At 40.0% G+C, this 15,773-nt stretch overlaps 1 protein-coding gene across 1 annotated transcript in view; it reads right to left on the bottom strand.

Annotated features, from left to right (window-relative positions):
- The window catches only part of LOC116718043 (neural-cadherin), a 322,864-nt gene that overhangs the window by 84,907 nt on the left and 222,184 nt on the right, over window positions 1-15,773 (bottom strand). Inside the window, exon 27 of the mRNA XM_032559667.1 lies at window positions 8,258-8,472. Within this exon, the coding sequence (XP_032415558.1) occupies window positions 8,258-8,472 (215 nt within the window). The remainder of the gene's footprint in view (window positions 1-8,257; window positions 8,473-15,773) is intronic.

Below are 15,773 nucleotides of genomic sequence, written 5' to 3'. Positions count from 1 at the left end.
AAACCTTGGTGAGTAGATACCGGTTTATTCTTTCATTCTGAGCAAATCGTGTGCTAACTAGAGAAGTTTCAGTTTCAGAAAGAGGAGGAGTTTTTAAAGAGACAGAGGCCCAATTTCAAGGCATTGAATTACAAAGTAAAATTTATTTTAAGTTATGTTTGATATACAGCATTTTTTAACTAAACTAAAAGTTACTTCATTGTGCTACAATGAAGTAACTTGAGTAACTCTTCACACCCTGGCCATGGTCTCTTCCAGCTGCTGCCATCAGGCAAGAGATACAGAGCAACAAAAACCAGGACAAATCGCCTAAAAAACAGTTTTTACCCGACAGCAATCATGGCACTAAATTCAAAGGCATAAGAACTTCTGCTCTTGACACCACTTTGTTAAAAATGTAAATTCTGTTGAGACACCTCCAGGCGCTGCAACCATCTTCTGATGTCTATTTATTTCTCATTTTGTACTATTTATTTCTTTATCTTTGTATATTATGTATATACACATAACCTGCATCTTAACTCGAGTCGAGCAAATCTCAATCTCGTTGTAATCTGTTGATGACAATGACAATAAATCTTATCTTATCTTATCTTATCTTACAAAATGACACCATGTGCCTGGAAAACACATAACACTGCCCCTTTAAATATTTCTCTGTTATTTACTGGATTAAAACAAACACTGATCAGCCAATCAGCAACAAGTACTTCCAGAAGTTTTTTATTCCTCTCATCTTTTTTTCAGCTTGATGGGAAAATAGCATCTGCTGCAACTCACGTTTAAAGTCTGTTGCAATAATAATAATAATTAAACATTCTTGTGTTTTCCAGCAAATAGGAATTCAAGCTGTGAACGCGCCTCAGAGAGACAAACAAAGAGTGACAGGCAAGAAAAGAAGAAGCAAAATGTAAAAGCTCTGCTGGGTGAGGACCAGAAGGTCTTTGTAAGATGGGAAGCCTTTTAAATAATCTGGGAGCAACAGGGTTAGCACAAGACCGGGCCTCTTTACCGTTCCTCATACGTAATGCATTACCTCCTACTTCGACCAAAGACAAGAAGCAGAGAAAGAACGAGAAGGAGGACAGAGGAGAAGTGTTTGCTTTGTCTACAAGGCTAGTTGGAGTTCCTGCAGAGATGGGGGCAGGGAGGCTCTTAAATATAAAAAAACTTTTTTCCACTTCTGCGGATCTGGAGCTACACAGACGTCAAACTGAGAGCATATGGGCTGCATAAACAGCATTACAAATCACACTGCTCTGCACTCCCCACCTCCATTCCCGTGACAGAAGCAAACATCAGTCTCACAGAGGCTGGAGCCCGCAGAAGTCAGTCTGTGTACAAATCAGCAGGTGAAACAGCAAGTTTAGAGCACAGAGCGCCTTGTATAAATGGTGTGTCAGACAGCTAGCCAGCCCTGCAGTCAATGCATATTGGATCTCTGCATCCACCACTTCCTCTTTTATAGCTAGTCTGGAGTCGGGCTATGGGAGCTGCTGTATGACAGCTTGGTGCAAACCGAGCAGAATGCAAAAGTGAATCTGTTTGTGTGCAAGACGTTTTCATCTTTTTTTCCCCAGGCATGGTCTCAATTTGTCCCTCCATCTTCTGTTTCAGCAGCGGTGCCATGTGAACCAGCAAACAGCTGCATTAGGTAAGAATAATACATTCCTGCTGGGCCAGGGGAAATTCTTATCTGACATCCTGTCTGCGCCTGATTGAAAAGGCCCAATGTAATTAAGCGAATTTCATTTGTCTTGTTAATTTGCGTATTGATTGGAAACGCTGGGCTCTGGCTGCCGGGTATTGCATGCACGTGTCGACGAGTGAAGCCCGCTGCTCCCAGTCATGTTTGTCTTTTATTGCTGATAAGAACCGGCACAAATCACCACGACGACAAACAATCTCCCAGCAAAGGTAAGAGAACAGGTTATATGAGAAGCTTAATGAAGCTGCCCGACCTCATGAGAAGAAGCAAAACAAACAAAAAGATCCACACAGAATGAAGGCAGATATTAGAGTTCTGCAAAATATGTAGTTTAACAAATTAGAAGTAATTGTATTATTTTAGATATTACTTGAATTATATAGGTAGGTCAATGTTAACGTCCCAGTTGCTGTGTCTGAAGTCGGGTGCGTTGACCATATGTGGCTATTTGAATGGTTTTGTTCAAGGACAGAATTAGCAGCTGATGGGCACTTTCTAAAAAATATAGATCTATGAGATGAAAATTTTTAAAACAAATTATACACAATACACAAAATGGTTTAACAGAAACAAAAATAAGCATACGGTATTCCTTTCTTTTAATAAGGGAAATTAGTGATGCCTTTTTTATGTTTAGTATTTGTAATTATTAATTTGTCTGCTTTTTACAAAATGCCATGTTTAGTTCGTTGTTGAGTAGATAACAATTCTTAGTGTAGGTAAAAAAAGAGACTTGATTTCCATATATTTGAAAAATAAGATTTGAGCACCACTATCAAAGACATCACAGTTAAAAATAAAATTATTTACAGCATAGCTCATTTAAAATTGATATTTTTATCTTCATTCCACAAAGAAGTTTGTTTCTGAAGTAAATGTCAGTTTGGAAGCTTAGCACCTTCACCAAATCCAGCTTCAAGCAAACAAGGTGCGTCCATGGAGAAAACTGCTTGTGTAGGTTTCTCTGCCACGGTTCCAAAACTACCAAATCTGCAGTAGTTTTGGAACCAAAACTACTACCAAAGGTAGTTTTGGTTCCAAAGCCATTCCAAAACCCATTGCTTCTTCCATCAGAAGAATAAATGGCAGGCTTTGTACGCGAGACCCCCAACAATCAGACTGGCAGAAGGACACTAGAAAGGAATGAAAGACAGTTCTGATGTGATTTTATTGAATTCTCTATTTTATGTTTTCTTACTTAGAGCTGGAAAATACTTAATTAAATTCCAGACTGTTCTAGCTTGTGAGTGAACCCTGCGATATGCTATATGTCCAATCCTCATCTCTTCCTATTTCCTGTATCATTTTATATCTTACGTTTGTAATGTTTCAAAAAAATATGTGAAAAAGGCCTCAGTCACTGTCGGGTGTCACTGCAGTGTAAAGGAATCCTGATTCAATAAAAAGCAAACTGAAGGGGGATATTATTTATTTTCCAGACACATAGTGTCAGTCCATATGTTGATCACATAACTATGTTACCTTCAGTTGTTATGAAAATCATGTGTCTATCAAAAATAACTGGAAAGAAAAATTGATTTTGCATCATAGTTGTACCTTACCACTTGAAATTGGTCTCTGTCTCTTTAAGAACCTTCTACCCTTTCCGACACGGCCCCTTCAACAGACATCATGTTTCTCCATTGTGCCGTTTACAATTGTCCTATAATGAGCTCCACTTGTCACCTCCACCAGGTGTTTGCTAGTTGCTGCTGACACTAGTCTGAAGGAACTGAGAGGAGGAGGCGTGGGGGTGGGGGTGGGGGTGGGGGGGGAGGGGGGTTCTCAAACATGCATGAATGAATCAAAGTGCCGCTTCAGATATGTTTTTGATGAAGGAATAACAGTATAGCGCGATGTAAAGCTTAAAAAAGTTGATATTACATAATCCTTAATAATCAATAATACTTTTGTCAATGTACACTATATTCTGACTAACAGATAAGCTAAACAGTTTGTGAGTTATTATCCAAAGGCAAAGAGTTATGTTTTGAAACCCAAGCAGCCACTCTAGGCTAGAATGTTGTTGGAACAAGTGGCATGACTTCAACTTTATCATTCTTTTTTCTGTGTTGCTACTCCCATGAATAAAATATGTGTTCACCATTGGTCAATAAAAACATGAATCCTTCATGAAGTGCGGTAAATCTGGATCTCTAGATGTGGAAACTGTTTTGACCACCTTAAATCGGAAACACATTTATGCTAATCTAAGGCCTTATGTTTTTCTGAAAGTATGCTGATTTTAAATTCAATATCTACCAGAGGTCAGCCGAGGATTTTTTTTTTTTTTTTGTACCGTTTTGGCCTCTACATACACACACATTACGCTCTATTCAATCCATGTAATATCCTGTTTTCCAAGCGCCTAAAGACTGGAAACAGCACACTGCTGTGTTGACAGTGTTTCTATGCGAATGCCTTCCACCTTCTCTGGCATGCACAGCAGGGCCGGCTTGGCGCAGCTGCCCTTCGGCAGGAAAACAGGGTTGGTTGAGTGGGTGGCTTTGGAAGAGCTACAGCTCTGCAGCATAGTGCATGTAAGTATTATTTTCACTGAAGAAAAAGCCAATGAGGAATGTGAACAGGACAAACCGGATCCCTTCCAATCTGTAGAAATACGAACCCAGATAGCAACCAAAAAATCTGCAGGTACATTTTTGTAATACGCAACAGACATAAAGGTCAGTCATTTTTCTTTTATTTTCTGACATTTGCCAGTTTTAAGTGGAGCAGTATTATGTTTTTTGCAGGCACAGTGCCATTTAATAGCTCAATCAGGTAACTATGTTACCTTCAGTTGTCAGAATGTGTCTTAGAAGAAATTTGACTTTGTAATTTAATACCTTGAAATTGAGCCTCTGTCTCTTTAAAACTCCTGCTCTTTCTGAAACCCCACTTCCAAGAAGTCATCACAATATGGCTCCTTTATTAACCCTTTAACAACATTTTTACTGGCGTTGCACTAAGAAGTAGCTAAAATAAAGAGCTCAGCAGATGTGCAGTTCCACTGGGTGTTTGCTAATTGCTTCTGGCTAGTCTGAAGGAGCTGAGTGAGGGAGTCACAGTGGAGGGCTGATCTGTGAGGTTGAAGCTTGAAAACTGCATCTCCGACAAGGAGCTCAGCCTCATAGGAGTTGCTGGGTCCATTTTGTACAATGAATGGTTGCCATGGAGATGAAAAGATTTCATGTACAGGCATGAAAGTATCAAGGGAACACTCAGGGTTATCATGTTTATGATAAGGGAATAACATTATAACATGACATAAAGCTCAAAAAAGTTAATTTTAAATAATCTTACCCCTTTAATACATAAAGCATGTCCCTTCCTTCTTTCTATTCCCAAGCTGTTTTCTGTACTGTGACTTCCTATTTTGTCTGAACTTACCTCGAATGTCAAGCCCTGCTGGCTGGGAGAGAGCAACATTTTTGGTAACACTCCAAGTTGATTTTCCTTCCTGAACAACTTTTTGATTCACTTGCAGTATTTCAGCTGCCAGCTCCCTTGTTTTGCCTTTGTTTCCTGCTAGCAGGTGCATCAGCGCGAACAGATCTGGAAGCACTCTGTTTTAACTGCAGTTATTTCCTTCCACAAAGTTAAACAATTGACTGAACCTACTCCAAGAGGTATGATTCCATCACATTCTAGCCATGGGTTGTATCACATTAAAGTGAGAGTAAAACCATTTAGAACTCCATTCACAATATATTTGACAACTTTGTTGAATACAAGCTATGTTGAGTTTCTAAGACCCCAAAGAAGCTTTATTTGAGCCAGGCATGATTCCCACATTTAGAATTTAAGAAAACTAAAGGTTTGTTGATAATCTTTGCAAAAAGGTCGGCTAAAAGCACAAAGGCATAAGCTGAGGTTGCCGGGGATCCATGGGTGACTGCCTCTGGAGGTTTTCAGGATACATCCTCCTGAAATGGGATTCCAGGGAAGACCCAGAATTTCCTCAAAAAGCAACAATGGCCACTAAGACAAAAACATGACTGTTAGGGTGTTTTCACACTTGATAGTCAGGTAAACTTGGTTCGATTATGGAGCAAAATTGCAACATTTGTTTCATTTTCAGTTGATATGGTTCACTTTCATACTGCATCTTGTCAAACAATCCAAACTATTGAAAAACCTGTTCATTACCCTGCCTTCGGGGGCGCTGCACCAAGAACCACTGAAGGAAACGACATTAAAACCTCTGAAGAAGACACTGACCGCAACTTCCTTCTTCACAAAATGCAAACAAAAACGGAGTGGCATCGGATTTTAGCGGTAGTAGGATTTGCAACTTTAAATAAGAACATGATAAAGGAGATTATTCAGAGCAGTAAATCTTTATGTACATTCCAAACACACAAAGATGATTAAAAACACTTTTATACCGTCTATAATTCTGTAGCATGAGCCTCTAACACAGGCTGGGCTCCCTGATGGGTTTGTTACATGCACCAGGTCAACCTTGAAACAAGTTAATTAGAGCTCTAAATATATACAGCCTGACTAATTACACGCTGCACATGGATCGCACTAACGACTCAACTAACCTAATCCTAAGTCTTTACGACCCAATAAACCCCAAAACACCCTCTGCAACAAAACAACGAGAGCAAAATGAAATCATTCAGGAATTACACAGCAAACCTGCCGGTAACCCAAACATCAAGTCACACACACAACACACACGCACCCGACTCTCCCTACGGACCTCCCCTCCCACACTTATTACTTTGGCAGTGATAGAACAACAGCATCTCTCCCAGGAGAGCAGACCGGTGCAAGGAACGGAATAGCAAGAGATATGAGGAGGTGTTAGTCTATCAGATTAAAACACTAAATATACCAAGATCTACAACACTTCCTGCTCTCGTTTTATCTGTCTATAAATCCTGCTCTCTATTAAACCGGCTTTGTTCTCTTAAAACATTGTGAACACAGCTGCAGTGAGAAAAGAGAGGTCTGTCATTTTAACTCCAAACGTCACCAGGGTTTCCCCCAGAAAACTTGCTAAGCCTGGTGGTCGGGACACCGAGGCGGTCCACCGTGTTTTTGTATTAAAAAATGTTAAGTAGACAGGAAAGGTAAAAATATTACTGGGTAATTATATGTAAAGGGAAGACATCACCAGTGAAATGCTATTTAAATCCACAACTAGTCTAGAACAGCTAATAAAAAAATACAATTAAAATGAATATCAATTATTTGCACTTCTGTTTAATCCAAATTTAGTCAGTGGCTGCATAAGGCCTCCCATAGACCACAGATACATAAATGTAACATTTGTTTATTGAGATTATCGATGCTGCTGAATTTGATTTAATGGTTTCAGCATAAATAAATTAGACACCTTCTCTGGCAATTAGACAATTAGACACATAGACAAAACTAAATTTCCACAACCTTTTTCTCATCTGTAACGCCTCATTTTGGAGAATGAAGAACAGTGATAACATCAGTGAGAAACTCCCCACCAGTCTTCTTTGCTCGCCTCTTGGCGTTCAACTTGACAGGAAGTTCTTTTCTACCGAAACTTTCTGCTTCCCCTCATCAAGTCTACATATGTAACAGTATATAGGTTGAGGTGTCCTTTTGTAGCTGCCAACTTGTTCTATTCTCTTCAGCCTCGCATCGGGGTGCAGTCACTCCAGACAATGGTACAGACAATCCGCCATAAATCTTTGTGAAATATCTGGTTCAACACATTATCTAGGCGAGGGAAGTATGATAAAATATGGGCATGTGAGTTTTCCTTCATGCAGCTGTGTAATAGCACTCAATCCTGAGTTCGGGCCCATTTTAGGGAGATGTTATGCTTTCAGGGCTCCTACGCATTTTTCATGTAAATCTTTTTTTTCCGAATTCAACTTTTAAGATATCTTAGTTCTGTATGTTAATTTTAAAATATACAAAATACAGCATCATCATGCATGTCTGTACTCCTGGAAAGAAGGTAGGAGGAAACAAAGGAAGGAACCATGTGTTTGTATTTCAGCAGCCATATAAAAACACACCAGTACATGATGGTGGTCTAGCAGACCGACAGACGCTCAACCGTTTCAGTGAACTGGATTGTACATTTGTTTCCCTGCAACTCAGTCAGACTTTCATTGCATTCACAGAACAACTCTGCATTAAACTTAACTCCCTAAAGATAAAGGATTGAGCTGGAGAAAGATACTTTTCCCAAATATGCAGAACAAGGAATACACCTCAACCTAATCCATCCGTTTTTCCGAAGTACTCTACCTCACCAAACATCTCAGTTATTCACTTCCCTTACATTACCATAAACTCTAGATTTGATGTGACGGAAGCATACAGCCTCATCATATTGTCAGGTCTTGCAAAGTGGGAGGCTGAAGTTAAGATTTAAGAACTGTCACTGGTTCCTTCTAAACTGAGAAATGTCACCTTTCCTTTACATTTGGCAGACTTTCTGGTCTAATTTTATTCAGAGTGCAGCTACCTTCCACTGCAGTGTTGTACAAATAAAAAGGTTGAAAGCATTTCCTCTCTTTATTGAGCCAAAGTGTCTCTGCATCATACCTATGGCCATGAAGTCCTCGTGGTCCCAGGCTTGCAGCTGTGCCAGTGGGCCGCTGTACAGCAGCAGTCCATCAGCCACGTCTGTGATAAACTCCAGCGACACATGGCTCTCAAAACAAGGCATCATAGGAGGAAACCAAGCATAGCCATTGCCATGGAAACTGTGCTTGTTCTGCTGGCATTCAGGTCCCTCAAACTGAGCAGGGCACTGGCACCTTGGGAAGAAGGAAAAATCAAAAAGAAGAAATTATATGAATTAGTAAACGCAATAAATGTGTAATTTGGCTTTTAATGGCATTTCCAGAGAAGTCGGTTATGTAACTTAAAAAGCACAATCTCCCTCACTGTTTCTGGATCCCATTTTTGTCTAATATTTTTACATGATTCTGGCGGCGTGTTGAACCCCCGACTCTCTGTAAGTTCACAGTTGCATCCGCCTCTCAGGCGACGCTCCCCTTCCGACGATCACTCACACTCCGTATGTTCCACAGATGCAGATGTTCTCATTAGTGGCAAAGTCGCAGGGGGGGAAATCACTGGATCACCAGGAAACTCTTCTTGCACTATTTTCAGACGTTCAAGGTCTCATTTACACAGCTTTCCTGTCAAAATGCTCCTCTTACCTTTTCTCTGTGGAAACACCGCGTGCTTGTTTCAGGCTATGCTCTCTGGGTTTCAATCTGCTCCGTAACCCTTTCTGACTCGGTTGGGTTTTGTGATTGGAAAAAAGCAAAAATAACCCAACATAGGGTAAAATATGTTGCTTGTGTGAACAGTTTTGAGCCAGTGATCATCAAACAGCCATGTCCAATCACAGAAATCCTGTTACTTGTAAACAGCACACGACCCCATGCCGGAATGCTGTGTAACCCGGACCCTAAAGCGTTATTAACTGGAGCGCCAACAGAGCACTCTCTCCCAGCACCGAGAGGAGCGTGACACCGATGAGAGGACGTGCCGCTGCGCGCTCAGAATCACCGCCGACCCCGCATCCTGAACCCTGTTCGCTAACAGCTGAACTCCTGGAACGGCGAGTTGGTGCAGGGGAATAATTAGCTGCTTGCACCGGTGGGCGCCGAGCGAAGCTAATGAGTAGATATACGTACGACTGAAGCTGGAAAAGGAACCAGTTATAAGAGAGGTGAGCGGTAATTAGCTACGGTGTCAGACGCTGCTGTTCAGATGTAGAGTTGTCTCAAAAAGTACAGCAGGGCTAAAATGCAGACATAACATATTACTGTATATTACACTGTATGATGTGTTTGTGTTGGTCTCCATGGACTAAAGGGTCCAAACTTCTGTTAGCCATGCTAATTATTTAACACCAAATGTTTATATGTATTTATCACAGGTAATCCCCACATTTTTCAATCATATTCAATAAATCAGAATATGCATTCTGACAAGGCTTGTAGGGAATAAGCAGATATTAAATATATTTGTCATTATACCCACATTTCTGTATTGAAAATGGTTTTATTTATTAGTCTGATGTAATATTCTAATCATAAATATATCTATTACGATATGGTCAGACTTGGTCTGACCAAATCTATAAAATTATGAGTGTGAGAGGTTTGCTAGTCTGGAGTATACAGGTGTATAGAAACAAAATGTTGTTAAGGAAACAGTTCAGAGCCATGCGATGTTGTTGCTTCAGTAGTGAATATAAGATGATAAATTGCAACATGTTTTTTTTTGTCTACAACAGTAAAATAATTTCATCCTGCTTTTCTCACTTCCAGCCGCTACACAGCGGCGCACACTGCTGCTCTGAACGCTGTCTCAGCCACAAGTGGTTGTTTTGATTAAACATTTTTTTCACAAGCCTGATTTTTTGGTGCCTCCACACCCAAACTCCCAGGCCACTTAGTGCTCTGTGTGCAATGCATTTCGAGTGGCAGCACTGCCTCCTTCACACGCCGTTCAGAGACCAAAAGCACTTTTTCAAATGGACTATTCCGCTCTTAATAAAGAGATTTTTCAGACTGAAACTTCTTCTCCAGTTTGTCAGTATGCTGTTGCACTCACGCCCACGCCCGCACGCACACACACCCCTACACACCCATGCACACACACCCCATCTCATTGGTGTTTTCTAGACAGCTCATTTCTCATCCAAATCCTCTTTTATTTCTATTCTCAGTTTTCTGTCTGGTTTCTTCAGACATGAATGAGGAGAAATCCAGAGCACAAACACAAAGCTGCCCATGATTTTAGGGGCATAATACACAGACTGTCACTAACATGACTATTCAACATAATAAGATATACCCTTAACATAATAAAACATAATAAAATAATATAATAAAATATACCCTTTTTCAGTGATTCATAGCATGTGTTTATGTGGGTAATGTCATTGTCGGCTAACACATTTTAACCTCTTTGTTTTGATCTTTAGTAAGCAGTTGTGTTATGCAGCAGGATAATAATCCCACCCTAAAACAGAAGTAATATTAGCAGTAACACCACCGTAGCCTGAGTCTCAGTTTTGGCCTTTCTGCGTACATTTTAATGACATGATGAATGTTAAAACTCCCTGATGTCTAACATGTCTTTCAGACTACGTAGGGACAACAACTGGCTAACGACGTCCATGAATGTCCGTTGTTTGAACTGAAATATCTTCAGTGAAGTGTAATCGAGACCCAAGGAAAAGCCCACATGCTTGTATTTCCATTTTTGTAATGTCACGCTAATTCTCTGTGCTCAATCGGAGACGGCTTTTGGTTCAAACCTTCCAATCCTCTTACGGAAGCTTTGTTTTGCTACTTTCGTTGTCAGCTGGAAATTGGGCCGGGGTGCCGTAATCCCAGTCCTCCCCCTTTAACTGTATTGCTCCTGAAATCTCATTATTAATCCCAGTGCATCGATTATCTACATGTTCTCCCTTCAATCGTGACCCGTGATCTGTTTGTATGTGTTGGGGGGCTGGGGTCGTATCGGGAAGCCTGTGAAGCAGAAAACTATCCTGCAGCACTTTTATCTTTTTATTAATTCTTATCTCTTTGTTATTTCGTGCCACCTCACTTCTCCTCTCTGGCACTATGTTTTTTTTTTTTGTTTGTTTTTTTTATACCTTTTATCTTCACTCCCATTTTGCTCCCTATCGTATATTGTCATCTGTTTTTTGTCGTCTTACTCCACAAAAACATTTTCCATCTTTCTTCGTCTCACCTCATGTTGCTCTTTTTTCTCAATATCCACAAACTTTATTTTTGTTTCTCCCTACCTTTCTGTTATCCTCCCGCTGACACACCTTCCTGGCCTTAAATTTCTCTTTATTTCTTCCTCTCTCCCACATTCTAATTGAAGTTTTTCAGTTTCTAATATCCCACATTTGATCTAGTCTCCTCTCAGAGATCCCACAGCAGATGTTGCAGGTCTCAGGTATTCTGGAGTTATTGGAAATATGACAACCATACAGCAGCTGTGACCCGGGCCTGGCTTTCTCACCTATTTCACCTTCTTCTCACCCTGACATCTGTTTGATTCATACTACATAAAGCAATATGTCCCACATTTCTATTTAAAGAACCGCTGATAACATGAACTTGCTTTAGCAACAAATGCAAAAGCAGCTTAAAATCTTATTTGTTTTATTTTTGGGGGGTTGTATTTTCCTAACTTTAACCTCAGATTCACTGGCAATGAAATATGATACTAGAAGAGCACAATAGGTCAGAGGTCAAAATGTTTCACCACAGGATGTATGTGGGAACAAACAGAACACCTTTGTACTGGTTGCAGTACACATCATTGACATGTCGCCAGGTTGCCTAATCTCTTCTGCACAATGACATATTAATCAGAAGAAGACATGTTCTTTACATACAAGATCAGAAAAACTGTGTATTTTCTTTATTAGTGTATGAACCTCCAGATAAAGCTTTGCTCACTCTCTGGCCACTCGGAGTGTATAAAAGTTTAGTTCTGCTACTAAATGAAACACAATGCAAGCAGCTGAAATGAGTTTCCTCTTAGAGACGTAGTGAGGTGGTTGACTGTTTGGGAGAAACTTCTCTGTCAAAACGGAGCCATCTCGACGAAATCTTCAGTAGAGGTGTTTATGTCATGTCCTATACTGTGATGTGACACATCTCCCTCTGTCTCACTGAAGAGATTATATCAGTTATCAGATGAGCTCTAGGAGCTACGCGGGGAGAAGGTTGTCTGGGGATATCTGCTAAAGCTGTTGGCACAGCAACCAGGATAAAACAGTATACGACCAACAGACAGGCGGCTTGATGGATGGATGGCAGGATATTCTCTCAGCATAAGACTATAGTGTTGCAGTAATGTGCAATCAATGATTTATAGCTATGCACTTCCTGCGCACCACTGCTCTTGCGGATAGCCACTTAAGCCCCCAAATAAATTACATTTGTGACATTTTTGAAACGTTTGAATGAAATCTGTGTTATGCAATCTGCAACCTTCATATAAATACACTGAGGTTTGTGCATAACCTTTCGGGATCAGTAGTTTCAGCACCTTGAAATGAGCTTAGTCTTCAGCTTGGTTTGGTTGGGTCAACTAGCAACTGCTGCAGCACAGCTGTGGATATATTGATCACATGAAAGCTCATAATGTACTTCTTAAGAAAAAATGCCAAATAAATGTCCAACCCTACAGCCCCTCACACAGGAAATGAGAGTAGGCCAATCTCTGCTCAGTTTGTGTTGCAAGACTGCGTGTATCAGATCTGTGTTTGGAAAAGCAAGCTGGTTTGTGAGTGTTGCCCAGATTTGCCAAGAGAAAGAAAAGAAGGAGGAAGCAGACAGTAATTTCAACTGAGCTGTGTTTTTTAAGTCCGCTCGCCCACATGCTGTCATTAGTTGGTGGCTATGTGCTCACTGTACTGAATTACTGCCACTCAAAAAGAAGGCCTGCAATCACAAATCAGTCCAACACTGCAAGACATGAAATTACCAGGAGATAATTGTTTCCAGTTAACGTTTTGGTTTATTTGTGTTTTTAATATTAGTTTTTTTGTTTCTACTGTAGTTGTTAAATGTTTGATTCTCTTTAAATCATCACAAACATGGAAAAGCTCAAATGATGTAAAGCAGTTTGCAAATTGAATTTTTGCAAAGGTGACAAAAATTCAAGAAAAAAGATTCATAAAAGCTAAATATTCTTTAAGGCTGAGACTTTAATGTGTTGATTTCTATTAATAAAATTACTTAGATTTTAACATGTTAAAAATTTTAAAGCAAGGAATCACTTTTTTTGTGTGTTTTTTGTACAACCAAAGTTCTGATGGGACCCTTTGTATTTGCACGTTTCTGGTCTGACGCACCAGCGACATCTGCAAAAACCACAGTGTCGGATGACAAAGCTGCTTCTCTTGTCCCACTAAGAGTTAATTTGTGCTTCTGAACTGATCTTATGGGATGCTGGTGAAGACGAGTGTTGTGCTCAAGTTGTGCTAAAAGCAGTTAGCCTAGAGGTGAAGCTGTTCAAGGCTAAAATAGCATCTTAATGCTAAACATGCGGCAGCAGCACAGATGTCCCCAACGCTGACATCAGCATCAACAGTCCACAGCTTTCTAAAGAAGTTTCATGAATGATCAGGAGTTCCTGAAACACTGGAAAGATTAATGGATAGAATAACACTTTGCATAAATCTGATGGTTGACAAATTTAAATATCAGTTTAAAAACAACAGTTTAAAAATAACAGTTTAAAACATTTAAATAACAGTTTAAAAACATCTGTTTAAAAACATCTGTTGTTGAACTCATATGTCTACTTATTCAATAATTTAGCAGCAGAAATTGTTTTTCAATTGGAAATCTTGCTTATTTAGTTTTCAATTAAAACGCGATTAGCTACAGACCCTGAAACTCGACCCCTAACTGCATTAAAAATCTGAATGGAGTTCCACCAGCAAAACGTTTGCATGCAAGTGAAAATTTGCGTGTGCTTGTGTGTGTAGGGGTGGTTGTGTAGGCGTGTGCATGGGAAATAATTCTGGGATTAAGTCTAACATCAAGCCAGTGAATCATCCTGTTAAGGTCCAACAGTGAGCCGCATGCTAGCCCAGCCAGCCAGACGCCCATCCTGGCCTTTTCACTCACTGCTTCTAATTAAATGAAGCCGAAGGTTAAAATTACCTTCTGCAAGTCCAGCGAAGAAAGCTTTGTGGACAGGTGTGATGGAGGCTTTTGTTCATCTGCAACAATGAATCTTAAGCAGATGTGTGCGGGTGTGTGTGGGTGTGTGTGTGGGGGTGTGTGTGTGTGTGTGTGTGGGCCTTCAGTTTCAAGTACTTGTAATTGTAATTCTGAAGGATAAAATCTGCTTATACTAAATCATTTGAAGCAGATATTTTCAGGTTATTTCAGTATTATTTTATGAAAACTAATTCCAAGGTTTCTGACTCTAAGCTGACTCATGTTTTCATTACTAGATTTCACACAGTCCATACCATTAGCATTTATCGAAGGCCACCAGTTACTTTGTCTCACTGCTGCTAAACAGCTACATTTCCTTTTCTTCTCATTTACAATTGCAGCGTTAACAGTAACGCCACTATGTTAAGATTGATATAATTAGCTAATATGTTTTCAGGTGTGTTTTGTAACTCTAGAAATGATCATTTCTCAGCTGTATTCAATGCGAGTGAGATTTAGAACGAAATCAACAAGTGCCCCGACATTGCCTTGATCAGACAATAGAGCGAAGCTGCGTCACAGTTTTAAGGAACTTTTGCACTTTCCTCTTAAGCCAACGCCAGTGTGAGAACTGTTTCATTTCATCATAAAGTACAGTTTGCATTGCATTCATGCTGTTAAAGTTAAGAATGTGATAAAAGCGCAATCCCAGTCACTGATGTTGGATTTCATTGGTTGCAAAGAGCCCATCACTTCCACATCTGCAGAGCGGAGCCTGAGGATAACGCAGCGCATCGGGCTGAACGGCGCCGGCATCAAACAGGGTCAGCGCGTTTCCTTTAACTCACCGAGACTTGAAATCTCTCATGTCATAAACAATATATGTAATTAATGATGCGCTGAAAGGTATTCACCTCACTCATGGTCTTGTTTACAGAGTCATTTATGCTAATAGAGACATTTAGTCTTTGGCACAAGAAGCGGCGTTATGTGACAGCTAACATCTTTCATCTAGGAGAGTGTGAGAGGTTTCTTTCTATTTAGAACACCAGGAAACAGAAGCATGTCAGAGTTGTACTTTGTCCTTCATTTTTCATAATGTTTTTAGTTTTGCACCAGGGAAGATAACTGTAAAGATAAAACAGGTCCTTGAGCCCCCTTGGTTATTTGGCTCCATCTTCTGTTAAAAGCTTTGGGATAATGTTCAACTAGGTTTTGAGAATCATGTAAAATTATTGGTTCAATCCTGTTTTTACCACTTTAAACACTGCCAAACTGAGCCCTGTTGTCTCTCATCCTGAGATAGAGACTTTGCAATGCTCTTTTCATTTCTTTACTCAAGTCAGAGATACTTGTGAAAAACAAAACATCCTGCTAGTGAGTATGTAACCCAC

The sequence above is a fragment of the Xiphophorus hellerii genome, chromosome 4, assembly GCF_003331165.1.
Source record: "Xiphophorus hellerii strain 12219 chromosome 4, Xiphophorus_hellerii-4.1, whole genome shotgun sequence".
NCBI classification, from domain to species: domain Eukaryota; kingdom Metazoa; phylum Chordata; class Actinopteri; order Cyprinodontiformes; family Poeciliidae; genus Xiphophorus; species Xiphophorus hellerii.
This window is presented reverse-complemented; position numbering and strand designations above follow the sequence as displayed.